We start from the raw sequence: 22,904 nt of genomic DNA on the forward strand, positions 1-22,904 counted from the left end.
TGCAAAGCATGTTTCAAGAACTTTGAAGCTATTTAATGTTTGTTATGTTCAGTAGCTAAGTATTATTTCCAAAATTGTTTAAGTTAATTTAGGTCCCAGAGCTGCATAGATCTTAAATACATATTCTTTTCAGATTTCTGGGATATTTCTCACTAAGCGAATTCAGTGGGTCGGATGTCAGGGCAGCAGACCGGAGCTGAGAGGTTATACGTGTTCCCTTTGGAAGCTGTTTCATACCTTAACTGTTCAAGCTGCACTGCAGCCAAAGGCATTGATGCATACAGGTAAGCAGCAGCTACGCAAAACACTTGGAGGAGAGAAATGCATGTAGCGCTTTTGCTGTGTGATAGAAAAACTAAAGCATTAGAGCAAATCTTTGTATGTTCGTGGAGGACAGTGGCTTTCGAGGCTCGGCTTTCAGTTCTGTGCCAGCAGGGGTCAGAGCATAGCTTTCTTGCAGCAAGGCTTGCAGCTCGCAGGCATCGGCAGAAGTCGTGTCCCTTCGTCCTTGCATAGACAAGTGGTAAATAAGGTATGTGAACAATAAAGCAGAAAAAGGAGGGAATTTCAAACAGAAGGTCTGAACTTATTTTTTCCAGAGAGGGCTGAAGGTTGTTCCAGGTTATCCAAGGTTGTGCTGTTAATTTAATTGGAAAAGAATGAGATTTAACAATATGGCCTAGTAGCTATAAAAGCATAACAACCGTTAGCCAATCTTTCTTTAATTTAATTTCGTAGATACTGAATGTTATGACTGATTCTTTTCTTTTTTTACTTAAATTTTCATAGCGACTATTGATGTGTTATAAGTGATATTCTAACTTCCTTGCAGATGTTCTGTGAAGCTGCTTATTTTTTAGACTTGCAGCATCTTTTGAAACAATGTTAATATTCTGGTGCCGATTTGTATGTAAGAAAAATGCTGGATATATGCTCTTTCTTCCAAGCAAAATGGAAGTAGAATTGCTAATGCTAAAATACTGGTTTCCATATGATTTTATTCTTTTCAGACAGTGCTTTGTTTGATTACAGTTCTATTTAGTTTTCATTTGTTGGGTTTTTTTTCTTAATTTAAGGCATTTAAAATTTTTTTGCAAGAAATGTAAGAGTGCCGGGTGAAATGTTTATGGATCAAAAATTCACAATTTTTCAGCTACTGTTTGTAAGGAAAATATATATATATATATATTTTGAGTGTTTATTTCAAATTTTGGCTATATATATTTTCCCAGCATTACTTGTAAATACAATTAAAATCTCTCAGTCTTAAAATTGAATCTCCTGCAAAATTGGGATTTTTGAGTAGCTAATCATTCTGTAGTTGATTTGTTTTGGGGTTTCCCCCCCTCCCCCTTATCTGTGGGAAGGTAGGCTGAATTCTTTCAGTACCATGCTCTGCCTGGTGAATTTTGGTTTTTGTACTGGGTGATATATTAGCTTTTCACCAGAATCCTGCATAAGTTAAATTTCCTGGTATTTTTCTTTACTGGTTTGTCCCAATTGCTACAAGTGTTCTGATTAAATTAAATGTTCTTAATACTTAACTGTACAAAGCTGCATATTAAATTGTCCCATGTTTCAAGTGTGAGCTCTAGTCAGCTCAAAGTTAAAAATACATTGTAGAATCTGAAAACTCTTTGGCACACTTAACCATCAATTTAAATCGGGACAGATATGTGATGATCACTTCTTATGGCAAAAGAATTGGGTCAGTCTGAGACTGTCGGATTATGTCTTGGGAGGTTTTCCTCTCCTTATTGCTTGTTTAAATCCCATCTACTAAAAAGCATGATGTACTCCCTAATCCTTCCCACCACAGGTAGGGTTTTATGCTTCTTGTCCACTTTAAAGATTAGGGTTACCCTGAATTGCAGTAGTTTGGGAGGAAAGAGAAAAGGAGGATTACATGATGATACATGGCAGATGTTAATAGAAGATTCATCTCTGGACTGATAAAAGAAAAACAAACAAAATGAGCCATTTTGCAATTGTTTGTTTTCTTTTTTAAAGCAGATATATTTTTCTTGATAGTTTGCTCTACTTGTGGAGTCTGACAGCCAGTGTGAACCTGCTAGGGCTTTCTTGATGTAATGTTTTTATTGGTTTATATTTGACATGTTTTAATGTTGAACTGTGTAATCTGAACCTGCGATGGGATCAGGGTAAGGGAATCCAAAGGACCTCCAAACAGAACTGTTCACATCAGAGGGTCTATAAAATCACTGTAGTCCTAAGCATGCTTAGTTATATGAACAGTGTCTTCAGGTAATAGGATCTATTTGTGTGAATAGAACAAGCTCGTGATGTTTTTTTTTTTTTTGGGGGGGGGGGGGGTTGTTTTGTTTTTAGAAAAGATGTGTCTGAATTCTTCTTAATCTATGGCTAAAATTGAAAGACCTCCCCACAAAATGAACTTTGCCTCAGTTTTCAAGATTGTAGAATTACACAGGAAGAACAGATATAATAAAATTGGTGTATGAATCTCTATTCCTCCATAAAGAGGTTGTTTGCTAGTAGTTACCTTTGTTGTGGGTAGTTTTTCTTTTTTTGCATACGTATTTTAGTATGCTTGGTAAAACTGTTTTGCCTGAAATTCATTTCAACTTTCCAAAATTATTTTTCAGCCTTTCTTTTAATACTGTTATTTAATCTGCTTTAATCTCATAGCTTTTTTTATTTATACATGCATATTCAATCACAGATATTGAATGTCTGAGTAGAGATTGTTTGCTTTTTATGATTTTTGTTTTTAAAGACATTTTTCCCCATGTTGAAGACTAGAGTGCTGCTGTTCTAAATGAAGGTGTTTTATGACAGTCCTCACACATTTCTCATGTATGTAGCAGCTAAATACTCCGATAGCTTTGAATAGTTTTTGGGGGAATTATTTTTCTTCAAGAAACAATGTACGTAGGGAGGGAATATGTGCTGCTGAACTGTTTGTTATTCGCTGCTAGAATAGGATAGGCAGCTAAGCACTGTAACCCATTACCACCGAACCTACAAAACCTCCTGCATTGCAAATTACTCTCGTGTAGAGGTGTTCAGCTGCAGCAGTTGGTAATTTGATCAATCTAGGACACTGCATCATAAAATGTGTTTTGTTTGACAAGTGTGTGTTTGTGGTAAAATATAGTACATTTGTAAATACATTTTAGCGCAATTTACTAGATCAATTAGGTATGAATCAGAAAATCTCTGAGACAGCAAAGAAGCCATTAGGATTTTAATGAATAATATCAAGTTTTCCAGCCACTTACAGAAGTAGGGACTACCTGCAGTAGCAATAAAGGCAGGGGGTAAAGTCCTCAGTCTGTAAAGACCTTAGCCTACTTCTGACTGAAATAATGATTCTTTTTCATTATCTTCATTATGAGGGTGTGAATGTTTTGGAACGAATCATGTGTTTGGATTTATTTTAGGAGGAAATCATGAGTTATATTTAAAAGTTCAAATACTGCTAAGTAACCATTATGTGCATGCATTCAGTGCCCCCTCCCCCCAAAAACTGTGCTATTAATAACTGTAATGAGATTCTGGTATTCTATAATATCTTGAAGTTATGGAGGGACAGACAGATATCACAGATACCTTTTGAAATAGTTATCAGAGGGTTTTTGACCCTTGTTTTTCAGTAGCAAGATCACCGTAATTTAATGCCTGAGCATAAATGTAATGGTGAATACATAACAAATACATCTATTTAATTATTGGGCAAGATATTAGAGAAAATCTCCATTTCTGAAAGAATGGTGTAGAATATAGCATGGGCTTTGCATGTTTTAAGAATGTCAAAATGTACTCCCGTAATGTTCTTCTGAGAAATGTTTTATGGTCTGGTTTTCATTTAGTTGAGTTTGTTTTCCCCCCTCCCTTTGTAAAAAGTATTCTTTAAAGGGAGAAGTTTAACAATAAAGAAGACTAAACCTTTGACTGTTACACTTGTGTTCAAAGTTAGCCTGAATAACTCATCAACTGTATGGACTAAATATGTTAGTAACATACTGGTATAAATAGATATTTTTCTTAGGTAGTAAAATATATATGCAGCAATTTTAATAGCACTATCATTCTCTTAATGTTTTTTAACCTCAGTATGTTTGAAATAATTCCCTTGTAATTGTGTCTGATTTTCCAGGCAATCTTTCAAAATGGTATGTTTTGAAATGCACTCTTTGAGGTCATTTTAACCTCTACATTAGCAACAAAATTTGGCAATGAATAAATAAATACCTTACCTGAACTACTTAATGACAGTATTATAAATGTATTTTGTTGGGGGGGGGGAGTATTTCTTCTAAGAAATGTGTGAAGCTTTTAATCCCTTTAATCTCTCTGTGACTTACTGAAGTATAAGTTCTGTACGACAGCGCATGTGCTATGGATATCTTTAAATTATGAAAGTAGCTAGTTTCCTGTATTTAAAGTGCAGATATAACTTTGGATGGAATGAGAAGGTAGTAGCATTTGCTTTCCTTTTCCTATGATTGACTTTTAGGTACATTAAATTGCGTACATTAAAGCTATGTTTGTCTAGATGGTGCTAAATGTATCTACCGTCTGCCTTTTCAGGTCTCGAAGACAATCCACAAATAGTACTTCAGATCATGCGGAGATACATTCACCACTTTTTTGGATGCAAGGCTTGCGCTCAGCATTTTGAAGAAATGGCTAAAGAATCCATGGATTCTGTTAAGACCTTAGACAAGGCTGTTCTCTGGCTCTGGGAGAAACACAACGTGGTGAATAATAGACTTGCAGGTATGGAAGATCTTGCTATGGAAAGCCCAGCAAAGCTAGCTGTGTCTGAAAGACAAGACTATGGCATTCTATATAACTTGTATTTGAACAAATAACTATGCAAATTCTGTAACACGAGTTTAAAACAGCAACTATTATTGTTCCAGCCTGCCTTTTCTCTATTAAATGCTGACTTCAGAAGACTAATTCCACATTTACATTGGTATACAAGGCTAACATCCTTAAGAATATTTGCATATAGAGCAAAACTTAGAGCATCCCAATCAGCTATAGCTTTAAATACTAACAAGATAACTCTTGCATGAACGAGTGAGAAGTTTACACTAGAGACATAACCATTCTCCAGTAACGTAGTTCATCTCTCATGATAAATAATGAAAAAGCTTCATAGTTCTCAAAGATACCGTTTCACTTGAGATTTCACCTGCGGCTTGATGAGATGATCTTTCCAGAGTACAAATCAAAGCCTTTTCAAAAAGGAGCAATACAGGTCAGCTACTTACTGGTGGATAAAAATAATTAAATTTCCTTCTAAAACAGTTTAAACAGATGTTACAACCTGTCTTGATTTGGTTCTGGAGCAATGTTGTGTAGAAAATGACGATAATTGAACAGGAGACTTTCTCAGGAGAAAAGAGCCTAAACTATTAGCAGATCAACAACCGATTAAATAAAATGACTGTTCAAAGAAACTTTATTTCTCCTCTAGATTGCTATGTGTTTGGTAAGGCTGAAAATACAGTTAAAATACTAGGTTGTAGTTAATCCATTTTGTTATGGGGATATCAAATAACTAAAGCACTAAAGAAAATTGGTTTCTCTTTGCACTTAATCCCTGTCTGCTGTTATGGATCTGTGTAATGTAGCATTAGTTACAATTTAAATATGCTATATTGTGCTTATATTGTGATTAAGCTGAATTCCCAAGATTTATGAAGCATTAAATATTGTTGTGAATATAAACGGTTTGTCTCTTTTCTCCAAGGAGGAAAAAAGTAAATGATGAGGTATTAAATGAAAGCATCCCCTAACGTTTGTTACTATTGCCAGTCTGAACGCAGAAAAAAAGTCGTCTTGTTGACTTGAAGTTGCTAAGTGGAGGAGCAATATACTTATTTAGAACATTAAGTTATTGGAAAACTCACATGGATATTGATTTAAGTGATGCAACAGCTGGCTAAAATACCAATTTAGTAAGAAGTATAAACATATTGGAATGAATAATAACGTCAAATTATGCATTATAAATTTGCTAAATTTATTTTTGGGACAGTGATTTATTTTAATCTTTAAAAGCTGTGTCTGTGTTTCTGGTAATATATAGCTTTCAATATAAAATAATGTTTGACTGATCGGTCAACAAAAATACCTTGGCACAGCTTTCAGCAGTGGGCCATGAGCTTGTGGTATATGGCTCCACTCTATTTGATTCTTTACTATAGCTTTAAAACACACAAAATTTACTGCATTCTTTTTGGCAGGAAAATAGAGAGTACACTTAAGTTTTCTGTTTGTAATCTTACCGTAAGATATTTTGTTTCTACTTTCTCTACTGAAAACAAATCAATTACCGAGTGCAGGTTTTTGTGCTTTGTTTTGCTTTGCTTTGTAAACACAAGAGGTCTCAAAGGCAAACTTTGAGTCTTCCTTGTAAATATCCAGGGAACTTTCTTTGCCTTTTAAAAGCTAGAGGATACTAAAAATGCATTGCTCACTTCTGGTACCGATCTGTATGTATTTGAGAAATCTTCTAAAGGTTAATGTACTAATAAAAATCAAATCAATAAAATTTTTAAAGAGGTAGAGATTTCTGTTCGAGTGATCACCATCCAAGCTTTACAGTATTATTTTTAGAGCACAGTATAATGCTAGTGGACAGCTTTTTGCTATTAAGTCAGAAAGGTGGCCATGGCTATGAGCGATTGAAATGTTAAAATTGAATCTAGCTCAAGACAGCTTTATACATTCAAATGCTAAAATGCAAACTGACAAATCCACCTTAAATATGATAATGGTAAAGTACTGAAAATAGTTTGCTGTAGTAATAAAACAAGTTAGGAAAAAAGCAAGGTAAGGCTGGAATAGTTCACAGTATAGAAACATGAATTTATCTGCAAGTCTTTTGCCTTGAAATGGCTTGTTACAAACCAGGCTTCGGGATTAAAGAGTACTGAGTGCAAAAGAGCAGTTTGTTTTGAACCATAACTCAAATTAACCCTGAAAGCCCCGATAGTGGTGTTTTTAATCCCTTGTAAAAGCGTAGCAGTTGTGGTATGCTGTCACAGAATCAGAGTTTGAATGCTACAGCTTTTCCTTAGAGAAAAGGAAAATGATTATGATCTAGTGTTTGTATTTTGAAAGAGGAAGCAATACTTCAGAACATAATTGATGCTTCCATAAGGAAACTTAGAAACTTTCAAATTTGTTCATGATCGTCTTTAGATTACTATAAACATACTGTTATGCTGGGTGCTTTTTTTTTTTTTTGGCAAGCTTACTATTTTTAAGTAGAAAATGCTCTCTGTAGTCTCCAGAGAAGTGACTGATGGTCCAGCTTTCTTAGTTCATTCACTTTTCCTGTTTTGTTTTTTGTTTCCCCCTCCCCAATTAGGTGATTTGAGTGAAGATCCAAAATTTCCCAAAGTTCAGTGGCCAACTCCAGACCTTTGTCCTGCATGTCATGAAGAAATTAAAGGATTACACAGCTGGAATGAAGAGCAAGTTCTACAGTTCATGAAGTATCACTATAACAATGAAAATATTTTATATAAATACACCGAAGGCCAGACTGACTCCAGTGAAGTTGAACATGGAGATACAAGGGAGATAAAAGACAAAAGCCTACCGAAGAAGCCAAGTGGAAACAGAGAAGATAAGATCCTGGACCAAGAAAATGTACTAGATTCAGAATCTAAGGTGTTAGATAAGCTAATAGCAAATCATGCAGCTGTCAAAGATAGAGGTAAAAGTGGAGTTGAATCAGCTGATCATAGAGAGACCAAGCAGTCTGTGTCTTTCTTAGGGATTGGATTTTCAAACATAGACATGAGTCTGTGTGTCGTACTTTATGTAGCATCATCCTTATTTTTAATGATAATGTATTTTTTTTTCAGAATGAGATCCAAACGTTGGAAAGTGAAGTATTATCGTTCATCTGTATAGAACTTTAAATCAGAAACAAAGTTTTCATTGTAAGTGGCTGTTCAGTTCCAGATGCAGCTTTAATATTTATGATCAGGGATTTTATATACAGTATTCCTTGTTTCAAAACCCTTTCTTCCCAGTTCATTTCACAAATGTTCCAGCTCAATATACAGCTTGCTGTAAGAACCCTAATCTTTGACTGTCACAGACACATAGTGCTGCCGTAAAATGTCTACTGAAGGAAGCATTGCATTTTCCGGTTAAGATTTTCCATGACTTACCACCTACATCCTTTACTCATTTGCAAAGTAAACATTGCATTATGCAATTAGCTGTGCCTGGTTTTGGAAAGAAATTGGATATTGTTTTGTGTACTTGGAGTCTTTTTTTATTATTATTTATCCAGAGCTGATTTTACCTACAAGATTACTGAACAGTTATACTGCTATCTTGGCTTTCCCATTTGGAGAAGCAAGAGTTTTGATTTTTTTTTTTTAAAAGGAAAACAAGAGTTCTATTCTGATTAAATCAGCTCTAAACCTCTGTTCCCATTACATATTTAAAGTAGAAAGTATTAAGTATTCAAATAAGTCTTCCATTCTCTTATGTGTTCCAGCCAAGCATGTATGTGCCTCTGCTAGGATGAGAGGTCTGGGGCAGTTAGTGCATCTATAAGCAGCCTGATTCTGATTTTGCTGATACTACCATTCATTTTAATGGAATTTAGATGTAAGCAAGAACAGAATCAGACCCAGTGTTTTTCCTGCTCTGCTATTGGATGCATTAATAGAGCATTAGATAACTCACCTTGATACGCTAATTTATGACTCAGAAAAGTAGTTAAGTAATTATTGTTGTGTCATTCAGGGGGAAGCCAATTCTGATGAACTCCTGTAAAAGGAAACACAATTTTTAATAAAGAAAAATGAGACTCCAGTGGCATCAGCATACCAGAACAAATTTACAGATCTAGATATACTAAGTTTCTTGTAACACTATATAAATCCATTAAACTGAAATCATTTTTTCCTCTGGTGAGGCAGTGTAAGAACTTCCTATTAGTATTGCCAGTTCTGAGCTCATGGGGAATATCACTTGCTAGCTGAAAAGCTTCCTGTACAGTACTTAAATAAAATAAAAAACAAACAAAAACAAAAGAACAGCCTCATTACCTTGTCCTTCTACTGGAGTGCTCCACTGTTTGGGTCAAAAAGGGTTTACCTGTAGTTGAAGTCCAAGAGCTCCTCCATTCTGGGAGGCGGCAGCAATTGGGAATATGGCAGTTGCCTTTACATATCCATCAGTCTGTGCAGGATCCTGGCTGACAGCAGTCAGAAGAAAACATGGAAGCGGTTATAAAATTACCATTCAGAACAGGAGTTCCTTTTTGATCCTAGCTGTGGGAGATAATTCACGTCCTGGATAGTGAAGTTTATAATCCTATCCTTTGTAATTGAGCATGTTCTAGTTATCCATTACCTAATCTTTAGTTAATCCTAATAGGTTTTGGCCTCAATGTTTTTTTGTGGCAGTGAGTTCTACAGATTAATTATGTTATATAAAAAGGCTTTTCCTTTCAATTTTACATTTGTAACTCTTAATTTAATTGAATGTCCCCTAGCTCTTCTGTTATGCGAGAAGGAGTAAATATTCCCTGGCCAATTCATTCTTGTAGTGTATCATTCTTCATTATATTGTTAGTGTGTCCTCTCATTTCCATCATCAGCCCTCGTACGAAAAGTTGGAAGCTCTGCGATAGGAATGGGCTACAATTTAGCACTAAAACTCAACAAGGATGTTTTTTCATAATTAGATTTTGTTCACTGAGAAACTTGAGTCAAAAATCTTCAGTTTTGTGTCATTTCCAACTGGAATAACAAAATTGAGCCAACAGTTACTGTCTCTTGTTTCTTTAAGTATCAAAATAAATTACAAATTCACATATAGTTGTTATAAACATGCATCAGAGAAAAACTCCATTTGTGTGACAATATATGCTAATAATATGACATAGGTAAAGAAGCACATTAAAGACAACTTAAGAGAACCAGAAATACGGTTTATTGTATGGACTCAATGGCCCTTGCTGCAGTGTGAGAAAGTTTACTCCACCTTCTACCTTAAAGCTAGAGGCCAGCACCTTCCTACTGCTGCCTGCCTCTTCCACACGGGAAGTCGGCTTGTGCTTAGGGCCTAACGTGAAAACTCTACACGTGCTCGATGTTGTTGTCGTGACATCAAGTCAGTGTGTGTTTTCTAATGACCCTTGTTGTTTAGGAGGCATGACACAACGAGCCATCATTCTGTTTAGGAATTTATCAGAATCCCTGTAGTTGTCTTTATAGGATCTGGGCTTGAATATTAAAACTACTTGTAAGGCACTATAGAAAGAGTGAAACAGCACTGGTAGGTAGCCTGGACTGGCTCCTCAGTGCCCCTGTGTCTTGTACGAGAATCCACAGAGAGATCCCATGGGTAAGTGAGGTAAGAGACAGTAAGTCAGTTAAGCCCAGATATTTCAAATTTAGGTTTGAAAATTGGGCAACTTTTAAGTGACCTAACTGGGGGGAATGGGGTTTGATATCAGCCAAAAATCAAAGTTTAATGTCCCTAAAATAAATAAATAAACAGGGCAACATAGGTATTGAATCTGGAAAATTTGGCCAGCTTATGTAGGACTGAATTTCCTGTTAGCGGTAACATTGCATTGGATATGAAAATATGTAATTACTGCTGTTGTTTTGAACTTTACTGAATAGTTAGACGTGAGTTTAACTGCCATTCAACTTATTTTCATCTGCATATTAAAACAAAAGGTGCTGCAGGTTTGTGGGAATTATTTTGACATTAAAACAGCAGCTGATGTGTTTGGGAATATGTGACTCTTCTGCTACATACTGTTAACTTCATGTTGCCTTGACCCTGTTCGAAATGTGGCAAAATGAACAGGTATTCAGACTTCCAGTGGGTTTTTTTTTGTTTATTTGTTTCATGAGAGTGTTAAAAGTGTGAAAGTAGAATGTCGATTATCTGTGTTGGTGCTATAACTCAGTGTTTTCAGCTGATTGGCACAAGGCTTTCACTTTAATTGCTAGTAGTGACCTCATTCAGAGGAGTTTCCTTGTCTTTGAATTTGGTTATGTAAATCTTGGTTTATTTGTTCTTATTTTGTATCTTTAGAATGACAAGGTATATCCTTTTACATATTCTGACTGTAAGGATGTATTAATATTAAGTCCACTGTGGAATGGGTGATGCTGCTTTGCCATGGTGTGTTATAGGTAGGTGAGTTACAAGAAAGTATTTCCTGTTTAAAAATGCCTCAAACCTCCATCTCTTTGGTCCCAGAACTTTTATTTGTGCATTGTATTATATCACAGAAGTTTTTATAAACTTTTATAGATCGTACAAAAACTCCTGAGAGTCACTTTTCAAGAAGGATTTCTGGCCCTTTGTAATTCATGGAGCCGCCTTTGCTATTCAGATGTTTTTAAAGAGGAAATACTAAACCTGCAGAGAAAATAAAGAGTACTGTGGAATATGCTAGGTCAGAGAAAGAAAAGATGCAAGTGCTGAAGAAACCTAATGGAATTATTCTGTAGAACTGTAATTTTTAATTTCAAGCAGTGTATGCGTCCTGCTAGTCTTGCGCAGAACTGGATGTGAACTACCTTTTTAACAAAAGGTTCAGAATGTGTTTTCTAGGTCTCTGTATTACGTATGAGGTGTTAAAAATGGTGAATAGAATGGTTCAATAATTTAAATGTTTTATTTATTTTAATTCCACAATTTGACATTTTCATGTCTTTTTTTTTGTTTTTTACTCAGTCTCATACCTCTCTCTGGGAAGGAAAAGTGACCGTTTTGTACTAAACTGTAAGCTAATGTGCTTGTTAAAAATAAATTGCAAACATTTGGGCAAAATGGTGCATTTCATTTTTTTTTTTAATGTGTTCAAGATCTTTTTAGCTAAACTGTATGGCAAGGATAGCCTGATTACGAGTCAATTTCAAACCATATAGATAATTTTGTGTAGGAACTTAAAATAATTTTTTAAAGCACCAGGAACATGTAAACTTCATTTCTCTCACTGTTTCCTGTAACTTTATAAAACATTCCTGTAAAGACACATTGCTGAATGTCTGCAGGAGTGATGGAAAAAAAATCACTTTCTGACCAATTATTTTTCAGTATTTTATATGTATATATGTATACATATCCGTAAAAATCTTCTTCCTTTTCCTTTAATCTGAACATCTCCTCTTTGGCCGTGATGGTGTCGAGCTCCACTAGGCACTTCTAAATTTTTTTCCGGGCTTATGCAGTGCCACTGATGCGGTGGGTGAGGTGGCCTGCTGAAAGGTTGATTATCTACCTGCAGAACTGCTCACATCAGGATATTTTTTAGAAATTAATAAACGGTAGACAAGGTGCCTTGGAGTTTGGTACTGCCACCCGCTTTAGAAAAATGTGCGTTTCCTTGCTGTCTTTGGCCCGGACAGGAGCACGGTGCCCGCTCTCGGGCACGTCCCCCTGAAAACCTGGTGTCGACCTCGTCGCCTACCTACCAGAAGGGCAAATGCAGACACCTCCCCTGGCAGCCCCGGGGGTGAAGGTGCCCCGTCCTCACCACCCACGGGCTGACAACGCGCTGCCTCATTTTAAACGAGTTAAGGGAGCTCGCTGCAGCGTTGGATAAAGCAGCTGAGAAAGCGGTTGGGAAGATGGCTGTAACACAGCGTCTTCCGGAGCAGGGAAACGAGCACATGCTCCTCCAAAGGAGGAATTTGCCCCTCGCAGCACAGACCTTTGAGTCTGTCCACAAAATAGCTGGCAGAGGGAACATGTTCAGGCTTTCGCTATCGACCTTCTCAGGGGCTGTTAAGTGAAATTCTGTTCTGGGGGACAGGGAGGAAAATGGGAAAAAATCTTTTTGTATTTTTTCGTGGTGGCGGAGTCGCGGTGAGGCAGCCCACGGGCCAGGACCGACGCTGCAGGACGGGAACTGCTGAGCCGCGGGGATGGGTGACCGGGGATGGGGGGCCCAGCGCTCCGGCAGCAGCAGAGCAGGGGGGCCGGGGGTTGCCTCGGAGAGGTGCAGGTGGGCGCCGGGGAGCGGATCGGGGCAGAGGAGAGCTGATGTGGAGGTGCCCCAGGTTCCCAGGCCGGGGGGTGTCGGGTGGCTGCGCAGGGCCAGTGCCTGCCATAGCCAGCCCTGAGCAGGGATCAGCCGCCCGCCCCGTCCCGCAAAGCCTGCGCGACTGCCCCGATCCCCCCGCTCCGCTCCGGCGACCCCCGGGAGCCGCTTCCCCCACGCTGCTGCTCTGAGCTGCTTCCTTAGGGGATCAGACTAAAAAATCCACTTACAGAACTGAGCTTAAAAGAGCCCCTGCGAACCATCACCTGCCCCACGAGGAACCGTGTCCCCGGGGGGGTCCTGATGCAGGACTCGCCAGGGCACCCAGCCTCCCCTGCTCCAGCCTGGTGCCTCCGGGTGATTTGGGGTCCCCAGATCCTGGTCCCACCCCAAAATCCCCCCCCCCCCCGCATTACTTTCCAGCCCTGCAGATCCAGCCTGTCCCCCAGGCTGGGCCTGTCCCCGGCCACTGTGCCGGCCCGGACGGGCCATTGGGCCCCCTGACCCCCGCAGCGCTCAGTGCTGGGCACGGGGGGCTCGGGGGGCTCGGGGCTGGGCCCGCTGCCCCCGGCCACCACGTCGGGGCCGCCCCCACGGGCAGGCGGGCGAAAGTCCCCGCGCTGCCGCCCGGCAGGAACATATGTGTGTTGGGAGGCTCCCGCCCCTAAGCTGCTTTTATTAATTTGTAATCCCCCGCGAGCAGGAGGTAAAGGGATTCGGGGGATTAACGAGCTCACAGTAACAACCACAATTATCAGCTCCGGCTGCCCAGGGCCGGCAGCACATGCACGTCCGGAGGTGCGGGCCCTGACACACGCACACCCGTGTGAGCACCCACGCTCTGCGCGCCCAGATGTGCGGCACCCACGCCTCCAACACCGACGCATCCTCCCAAGCGTGCACACCTGCGCGCACAGGCAGACCTGCACACCCCTGCGTGCACACCCGCGCAAGGGTACAGGCTTACGCGCACACACGCCTCTGCCTGGGCACGCACACCCTTGCACACGCACACACACACACAGACACGTGTGCCCACATGCACACGCACCCGCGGGCACACAGAGCTCCCCACGGCTCGTAGGCGTGTGCACACCCGCACGCATGCACACACCCACACGTGTACACACACGCACACCCGCATGCCTACACGCACACACACACACATCGGTGCCCATGTCCTCCCCCCGTCACCGGGAGCCCCTTGTCCCCCCCGAGGGCTGCTCGTTATCGGGGGGGGGGCGGTTCCCCGCGCCCATTGGCGGCGTCGGGGCGGCCGGGCCCGGGCCCGGTCCGCACCCGCGGGACGTGCGGGGACCCCCCCGCCGCCCCCCGCCGCCTTTGTGATGCTAACGAGCCCCTCGGTGCAGCGCGGCCAGCTGCGGCGCGGCCCGACGGCGCGGGGCCGCCCCCGGCCCGCCCCCCCGCGGGGCCCCGCTCCGCCCCGGGCGGCGGCCAAGCCCCCGCCGCGCTGCCCCGCGCTCCCCTCCGCGCCGCTCCGCCACTCCGCGCCGCCCGCCGCGCACCTCGGACGGCGCCGCGATGCTGCTGGAGCGGGTCCGCGCCGGCTCCGAGAAGGCCGCGGAGCTCTGCCCCTTCCCGCGGAGCCCAGGTGAGCGCGGGGGCCGCGCAAGGCGCCGCGTCCCCCCGCGGAGGCGCCGCCAGCCCCGACGGGAGCGGGGCGGCCCGCGGGAGCTGCCCCTGCCCGCGCCCTGCTCCCCGGGCACCGCCGGGCCGCGGCTGGGGGTGGCTGCGGGCGGGCGGCCCGACGCCGCGGTGGAGGGCTCCCGCCCGACGGCTCCCCGCCGCCCGCCCCACGCTCCGTCTCCCTTTATCCTGCCCCGTCCCCGAAAGAGGAGCCAGACCCGGCCGGTGCCGGTGCCGGTGCCGCGCCCGCTGCCGCATCCCCCGGCGCCTCCGGCCCCGCTCCCGTTTCGGCCCCGTTCGTGCCGTCGGGCTGGAGCTCGGGCTCTCCGCCCCGCCGCTCCCCCCGCAACGGCGGCGAGGACGAGACGCGGCGTTTCGAGCCCCGGTTCCTCCCCGACGGCTCCGGCCGTGCTCCCCCCGCCCGGGGAACAGCTCCCGTTAATTCCTTTGCTAAACGGATTTTTCCGCCCCGTTTAACAAACGGAGAAAACGGCGGCGCTGCCGGGGCGGGCCGGGACGGCGCGGGCATCTCGGCGCCCCGGGGCCGCCGGTTCGCTGCCTCCGCGCGGGGCCGTCGCGGCTCGGGCCGGGCCGCCGGGTGCCGGAGCGGGGGCAGAGCCGTCCCGGGGCAGCGCCCGGCTTTCCGCCGCCGCCCGCCGGGCCCCGCGCTCGCCCGCGCCTGGCAGGTGCCTTAAAAACAAAAAAAAGGGGAGCCGAAGCTGGGGGGGTGGCGGTCCCAGCCGCGCTGCCCCGTTTGCGGCGGGGCCGGGGCCGCGGCTCCTGCCCGCTCTCTGCGCCCGGTTGTGTCCGCGCCGCTCCCGGCGGCTCTCCGCGGGCGCCCGCTGCGGCTGCGGGCAATTGCGCGCTTGATGCCGTAAGTAGGAGGCAGTTTTGCTGGAGCAGGGGGAGCAAAACAGCGAATTAGCGGTGCGAGGAACGACGTGGAGAGGCCGTTTGCCCGCAAGACCCGGCGCCCGTGAATAGCCCCGTGGCTCCGGGGCGCAGCCGCTCTCCAGCGCCTGCGGGGCCGCCGCGTCCCCGGGGCCGGGATCCGTCGGGGCCGGGCGAGGCTGCGGGCGCCACGGACGGTGCTGCAAACGGCGCGGCGGGGCTCGCCGTGGCAGGGGGCCCCGGGGCTCGGCGGCGGCAGCACCGGGGCCCGGCGGGGCGGTTGGTTCGTGTCGGCCGCGGGGGGGTACGAGCCGCCCGGGCGCTTTATGCCGCAAAGGACAAATCCCCGTTTCCCGCGGCCCGAGGAAATGGGCAGCACACAACGAGTTCCCGGGAGCGGCCGGCGCTGCCCCTCCCGGAGCCCCCCCGGCGCAGCCCCGGGGGCCGGCCCGGCCCCCCGCCCGCCGCCGACCCCGTCGGGGCGCGGCCCCGCCCGACTTTCGTTTCCCGGCGCCCCGGAGCCGTCGCCCTCCCGCCGGCGCCGGTCGCCAAGGGGCGGCGGGAGGGGATGTGCCCCGTCCCCGGCGGGGGGGATTAAATACAGCGCGCCGTGATGCCCGGCCCGGCGCTTCAGCCGACACCGGGCGCGGGCTGGGGGCTAAAAATATCCTGCTTGAGCGAATTAAATCCCCGGCGCTGCTGGGGGGGCAGCGCCGGGGGGTGGTTGCCGCCGTGCCGGGGGGGGGCCCGCCTCGGGGAAGGCCTGGCGGGGCGGCGGCGCCGCGGCTCCGCACCCCCATCGCGGCCCCGGGAGCGACGGGGCGGGCGGCGGCGCGGGGCTGGGGGCGGCGGGGGCTGCGCCCGCGTCCCGCGGAACATGCGCCAGCCCCAGGGCCCCGCCTGAGAGAGAGCCGCAGCCGCGGCCCGCCGAGGCGCCATGCAGCGTAAGAGCCGCGCAGCGCGGGGCCGTGCGCGGTGCTTCGCCGCGTTACCGAGCGGGGCCGTGCCGTGCTGCCGTGCCCGGGGCTGCGCCGTGTTACCGCGTCCCAGAGTTTTACCGTGTCCCCGGGCTTTGCCGTGTGACCGTGCCGGGGCTTTGCGGCGTTACCGCGTCCTGAGGCTTCGCCGCGTTACCGTGCCCGCTGCTTTGCCGTGTTACCGTGCCGGGGCTGCGCCGTGTTACCGCGTCCCAGAGTTTTACCGCGTCCCGGGGTTTTGCCGTGTTACCGCATCCCGAGGCTTTGCCGCGTTACCGGCGCTCTGCCGTGTTTCCGTGCCGGGACCGTGTCGGGCCGGGGCCGGTCCCGGGGCGGCAGCTGGGAGCCCCGCGCCAGCCTGGCTCTGCCCGGGGCAACCGGGCCGGGCCGAGCCGAGCCGGGACCAGCGCTCCCGCGGGGCCGCGTCCGCTCAGGGCCGAGGGTCACGGCTGCTCCCGCGGCTGCCGCCGCTGCTGCTATCTGTTTGAAGGTGGTTAATTGTTGAGGAAACGATTATACCTAAAACGATATCATCTTCACCTCTACCCCTGTCTGCAGCTGTACATCTCTGTGCGTGTCTTTATATAGATATCTATATATATGGATATCCATATAGCTGCATCTATCTATATCTATATATCTATATCGATATATCTATATTTATTTATCTCTGTCTGTATCTTTTCCTATCTATATCTATTCCTATATATCGGTATTTTTATATCTATGTCTATATAGCTGTATATTTTTGTATCTACATATTCGCACATTTTTATTTTTACATATCTGTCTATTTTTATATCTATATCTATTTATATTTCTATCTGTATCTGTATTATATCTATCGGTATCTGCAGGGCGACGGGGCAAGCCTACCGGGTTTTTATTCTCCGTACAATTATTATTTCTGGCATTTTTTTCCCCACCCTGCCAGCGCTTCCCCGCCGTTATTTGGAAGTGTGGGAAAAACAAAAAGAGCCCGGAATAACTGTGATGAGACTTTGCAGGCGGCTCGGCCCAGAGGTTATTTTCCTTGCCATCGTGTCCCTTCCCGTTCTCCCCGGTGTCCCCGGGCATCTCTCCCCGGAGTGTGCGGCCACGGGGATCCCTGCGCCCGGGCGCGGGGAGCGGCGCTGCCAGGCGGCTCGCAGGGCGCAGTGGCAACGAATTTGAGCCAATCCGAATTTTTTTCGTGCCGTTTCTCGGCTCCCCGCCCGGCCAGCCATCGGGCAGCAGCAACCGCGGGAGGCCGGGCCGGAACCGAGCAGCGGGGGGGAGGCAGCGGGGCCGAAAGCGGGGCCGTCGAGGCGGCGGGCTGACGCGGAGCTGCCTCCCCGCAGAGATCCCGCTGTGCGCCGGCTGCAACCAGCACATCGTGGACAGGTTCATCCTCAAGGTCCTGGACCGGCACTGGCACAGCAAGTGCCTGAAATGCTCCGACTGCCAGACGCAGCTGGCCGAGAAGTGCTTCAGCCGCGGGGACGGCGTGTACTGCAAGGAGGACTTCTTCAAGTGCGTGGGGCCGGGGGCGGCGCGGCCGGGGCCGGGGCAGGAGCCGGGGGCGGCGGGGCCGGGGGCGGCGGGGCCGGGGCCGGGGCCGGGGGCAGCCGGGCCGCCGCTGCGGTGCGGGCGCCGCGGGGTCTCAGCACCACGGACAGCGCCGGGGGCGGCGGGGCAGCTTCAGCACCACGGTCAGCTCCGGGCCGCGGCCGCGGCGGGGAGGCCCCGCAGCCCGCTGAGCGGCCGCCGCTTGTCCTCGCCCAGGCGCTTCGGGACGAAGTGTGCCGCCTGCCAGCAGGGCATCCCCCCGACCCAGGTGGTGCGCCGGGCCCAGGACTTCGTGTACCACCTGCACTGCTTCGCCTGCATCGTCTGCAAGCGGCAGCTGGCCACCGGCGACGAGTTCTACCTCATGGAGGACAGCAGGCTGGTCTGCAAGGCGGACTACGAGACGGCCAAGCAGAGAGGTACCCCTGCCCCGTCCCCCAGCGAGGGGCACCTGGAGGGGAGGCGAGAGACAGCCCGGGCCCCCCTGCCCCCCATAACCCACTCATCCAGCAGCCTGGTCCAGCAGGGTGGGAGGGATGCACGGAGCATCTGCCGTCGGGGAGGGAAAAGGGAGTGCCCGCGTCCCTGGGGACACTGTCTCGCAGGCAGCTCCTGCGCCGGTAACTCGCACTGTGTTGGCAGAGGCGGAGTCCACAGCGAAGAGACCCCGCACCACCATCACCGCCAAGCAGCTGGAGACCCTCAAAAATGCCTACAACAACTCGCCCAAGCCGGCGCGGCACGTCCGGGAGCAGCTCTCCTCTGAGACCGGGCTGGACATGCGGGTGGTGCAGGTGAGACGGGGCTCCCCTCGGGGGTCCGTCCAGGGCCCGAGGGAGGGAGGTGGAGGGTAGGGTAAAGCGGCAAGTGCCAGCCCCGAGGGAAGGAGCCGGCCCCGCAGAGAGGGAGCTCCCCGATGCGCCCTGCTTGCAGGTCTGGTTCCAGAACCGGAGGGCCAAGGAGAAGAGGTTGAAGAAAGACGCCGGGAGGCAGCGGTGGGGCCAGTACTTCAGGAACATGAAGCGGTCCCGGGGGACCTCCAAGTCTGACAAGGACAGCATCCAGGAGGAAGGGCCTGACAGTGACGCTGAGGTCTCCTTCACAGGTCGGTCCCCAGAGCCCCGATCCCAGGTGGGGCGTTGCTGCGTGTGGTCTGTGCGTTCGCCCTCCATGCAAACACCCTGGTCTCTGTCCAGACCCCCTTAGTGCTACTTTAACAATTTCCAGCCATAACGAAATGAGTGAAAACAAGAGCCCAACCGGGGAGGAATGGGGTGGGAGGAGATGTGCAGAGCTGCGGGATTTCAGGGGTCCGGGCTGCGCTCGACCGCCTGGTCCCTGCAGGGCTGTTGGGGGAGACACCGAGTTACGGCCGTGAGGGACAGCTGGCGCTGGGAAACTGCAGAGGAAAGCTCCCGTCTTCCTCAGTGAGGAGTGGGTTGAGTCTGAAACGGCCGAGGGAAAGCGGGGAGAGAGTCCCTTAGGAATTAGCTGGGCACGCGCTGCGGGTCTTAAAGGAGTACCTCATATACAGCCTTTTCAAGGGACTCATAAAAATACAAAACCCAGAGTCCAGAGTCACTGAACTGAATGTTTCTATGGCAAAAAGTAGGTAGAGAATTTTTTCATCCTATTTAGGGATGGTTTTATTTGCACAGTTATTAGTTAGGATACCCTACTTGGGTGGGAAAGCGTACCCTCTCGTGAAAGGGAGATTGGTTTGTGTTAGGTTTCCGTAACAAGGGGCTCCTGGTTTTTTGGAGCAGAGATGTCTGCTGATCAGCGCAGGAAAGTCCCTGTGCTAGCCCTCAGCCCATGCGGCCTCTCCAGACCTGGTGCCACCTTGCTGCGGGCACAGGATGGGGCCCTGCGCGGGGAGGTCGGTGCCTGCAGCCCGGAGCCCGGCAGCATCTGGGCCGCGTCTTGCACTGCCCCAACGGCGGCCAGAGCTGCTCGCCGGGGACAGACGACTTCTGCCTGCGTTACTGCAGTGTTCAGCCTTGTCTGTGTCTGTCAGAGTGTTTGTGTCATTTTTAGGTATGCAAGAGAGAAGCAGAAATGCCAAACTGTGTACATATTTACACAGATACGTATAGAGTGCATACATGTACATATGCACACAGTTTGGCATTTCAGCTTCTCTCCCGTATTCTTAAAAACTGTTTGATTTCCAAGTCTGTTTATACACACTGCGCATCAGCATCATTAAATATGAATATACCATAAATAATAACTAAAAATGTTAAACAATTATTGATAGCTTGATCCCACAAACAGGTTTGTATCCTAGGCAACAGAACAGCTCTCACTCTCCATAAAGCCCATAATGAATGCAAGCAATTTTTCGCTGGTAACTAAAAAATATTTTTCATTTTTTCAAAAGTGTTTTTAAGTTGTCTGAATATATTTCATTAGCCTGTTCCTGAGTAGCCAAATATGCTGAGATTTAATAGGTTTTCTGAGCAATAGGAGAGTTTTTCTTGCATCAGTGAGCACTCAGGTAGCTCCTAAAAATGATGGCAAAAATCAAGATAAACCTCAAAGCCAAACAGAAATAGAAGGAAAAGGTGGAAAGAATTTAAACCCCATTCCCCTTTAAAGGATTATTTTTAAATCACAGTCTTATATTTTAATACCTACTTTTCATGCACATTTTTAAAATCCAAAATGAATTAGAGATCCCTACTCAGAAAAAATAATAATCCCATGGCTTTCTATGACGACCCGTCAACAAGAACAGGAGTACTAAGGAATTACAAGTGGCAAGTGTGTGGCCGTTCGGCTCCTACCCATCTAACCTGTTTACGCTGAGAGCTCGCAGGAGCTCCCCTCCGACCGCTGCTGGCCGTGGCACTTTGCTCTCCCAGTAAAACCAGTCGCTTTCCCTTGCAGATGAGCCATCTATGTCAGAAATGAGCCATTCCAACGGGATTTACAGCAACCTCAGCGAAGCGTCCCCGGCTCTGGGCAGACCGGCTGGGAGCAACGGGAGCTTTGCTCTGGATCACAGCGGCCTCCCGGCTCAGGACCAGTACCACGACCTGCGGTCCAACAGCCCCTACGGCATACCCCAGTCACCAGCTTCCTTGCAGGCGCTGCCAGGCCACCAGCCTTTAATCTCCAGCTTGGTTTACCCAGACAGCGGCTTGGGCCTCATGGGACAGGGCGGACAAGGGGTGCCGCAGTCCATGAGAGTGCTGGCCGGGAACGGCCCCAGCTCCGACCTCTCCACCGGCAGCAGCGGCGGCTATCCGGATTTCCCCGCCAGCCCGGCCTCTTGGCTAGACGAAGTCGACCACGCTCAGTTTTGATACAGGCTCCGGCACGGTGCAATGCGAAGGGAAAGGACTTGGTGCTGTTAAGCATCGTCTGCTTTGGAAATAAAGGCTGGACAGCCGGCGGCTGCTGAGCGGGGAAGGAAAGCGCAATGACACGGCGAGAGGGACGCGCTTTCGGGGGGTGACCCCGCGGGGGGCCAGCAAGGGACGGTGTGCGAGGGGAGCCGCGTCGCAGCGATTAGCTGAAGGAGCGTCCAAACGAAACTGCTTACTGTGTCTTTACTCAACACCAAGACTTGTGCTTTACAGATTTGATATAAGGTATTTTGCTTTCTGTTGTCAGTGCATTCTTCAAAGCAAGGACTTGCTTCATCACTTATCCACACCAAAACCTTTTTAAGAGAAAATAAAGTCCTCATCCACGGTAAAAGGTGTGACAATGTCTATATTTCTATAGGAGAAATGTTGATAGTGAATCACTTCAGAAATCCATGGTAGAAAACTTCTCTGTTCTTCCAGCAGATTTTTTAAAAAGTGCACCGATGCGGTATGTTTTGTTTTATTTTGAATTTACATTAACTTTTCTAAAATGGAATCTCTTTAATATGCCAATCATTTATCAGCAACTCTTTTCCTTTGTAAGGTGAAAATGACATGTTAGTTCTGCTTCTCATCTTTTAATTTGTAGATTGCTAGTTTTATTCTTCCATATAAGCATTAAGCCGTGAATAGATGTATTTATTACCAAATAACCACACTTTTCTCGCAGGGTCAAGGGGTGCTTTTTCTTGACCCAGGAACACTAGTGGCTCTGGGTTGTGAAACTTCTGCTTTCCTTTATTGATTCCTTCACAACAGTTTCACCGCAAAGCGTCTCAAAGCCACCCTGACGTCTCGTTGCCAAACACCTTCTCGGAAGGTCTCCCAGCAGGTGGTTGGGGCTGGTTTCGCGCTGCTCTTCTCGCACGGCCGGGCCCGCGTCCTCGCGAGCGCACGCTTCCCGGCTGCCCCTTCTCTGCTGGAGGCGTTTGAGTGCTCCCGCAGACGCAGTGCGAGCTGATTGTGAGGAAAGGCAAGACAATGTGTATATCGTTACCTGTAAAAACTATTGAATTAACTGTAGATTATGTGAATGTCCAGTGTCTTTTATTTATATTCTCGCTTTCTCTCTGATGATCAAATACTTCACGACTACAAATAAATTTGTCAGCTAAAGTTTAAATAGTCTTTTGCTAAATCCACACCAAAAGCATCGGTATAGCTAAATACAATAGCTGAAAGTAAAAGCAGGAGCCCTTAAAAACCCGAGACCATGATTCAACACAGTGTCGGGTGCACGCTGCCCCTTAAAAACAGGAGCAATCCCACCGGCGTAAAAATGCTTCGATAAGTAGAAGCAAAAATTGGCAGTTTGGGAGGCTGCCGGTCTTGGACGATCCAGGCAGCGTTGCTCAGTGTGTGCACGAGCTTTGATCGCAGACGAGCTGTTTTGGATGGGTCATGATTATTTTTCAGCGTTCA

General features: G+C 47.7%; 2 protein-coding genes across 3 annotated transcripts in view; both read left to right on the forward strand.

Moving 5' to 3' along the window:
- The window catches only part of QSOX2 (quiescin sulfhydryl oxidase 2), a 30,823-nt gene extending 18,994 nt beyond the window's left edge, over positions 1 to 11,829 (forward strand). For both annotated transcript variants that reach the window (XM_064523880.1, XM_064523881.1), the window contains exons 10-12: positions 134 to 284; positions 4,573 to 4,761; positions 7,373 to 11,829. In XM_064523880.1, coding sequence (XP_064379950.1) covers positions 134 to 284; positions 4,573 to 4,761; positions 7,373 to 7,923 — 891 coding nt within the window. In that variant the 3' untranslated portion in view covers positions 7,924 to 11,829. The remainder of the gene's footprint in view (positions 1 to 133; positions 285 to 4,572; positions 4,762 to 7,372) is intronic.
- A 2,755-nt stretch (positions 11,830 to 14,584) lies between these two features.
- On the forward strand, positions 14,585 to 22,605 carry LHX3 (LIM homeobox 3). Its single transcript, XM_064524062.1, has 6 exons — positions 14,585 to 14,654; positions 17,898 to 18,069; positions 18,322 to 18,524; positions 18,748 to 18,899; positions 19,039 to 19,210; positions 20,998 to 22,605. The coding sequence occupies exons 1-6, from the start codon at positions 14,585 to 14,587 to the stop codon at positions 21,414 to 21,416; spliced, it is 1,188 nt and encodes a 395-aa protein (XP_064380132.1). The 3' UTR covers positions 21,417 to 22,605.
- Positions 22,606 to 22,904: the final 299 nt, after the last annotated feature.

Source organism: Dromaius novaehollandiae, chromosome 20, assembly GCF_036370855.1.
Source record: "Dromaius novaehollandiae isolate bDroNov1 chromosome 20, bDroNov1.hap1, whole genome shotgun sequence".
Lineage (NCBI taxonomy): Eukaryota > Metazoa > Chordata > Aves > Casuariiformes > Dromaiidae > Dromaius > Dromaius novaehollandiae.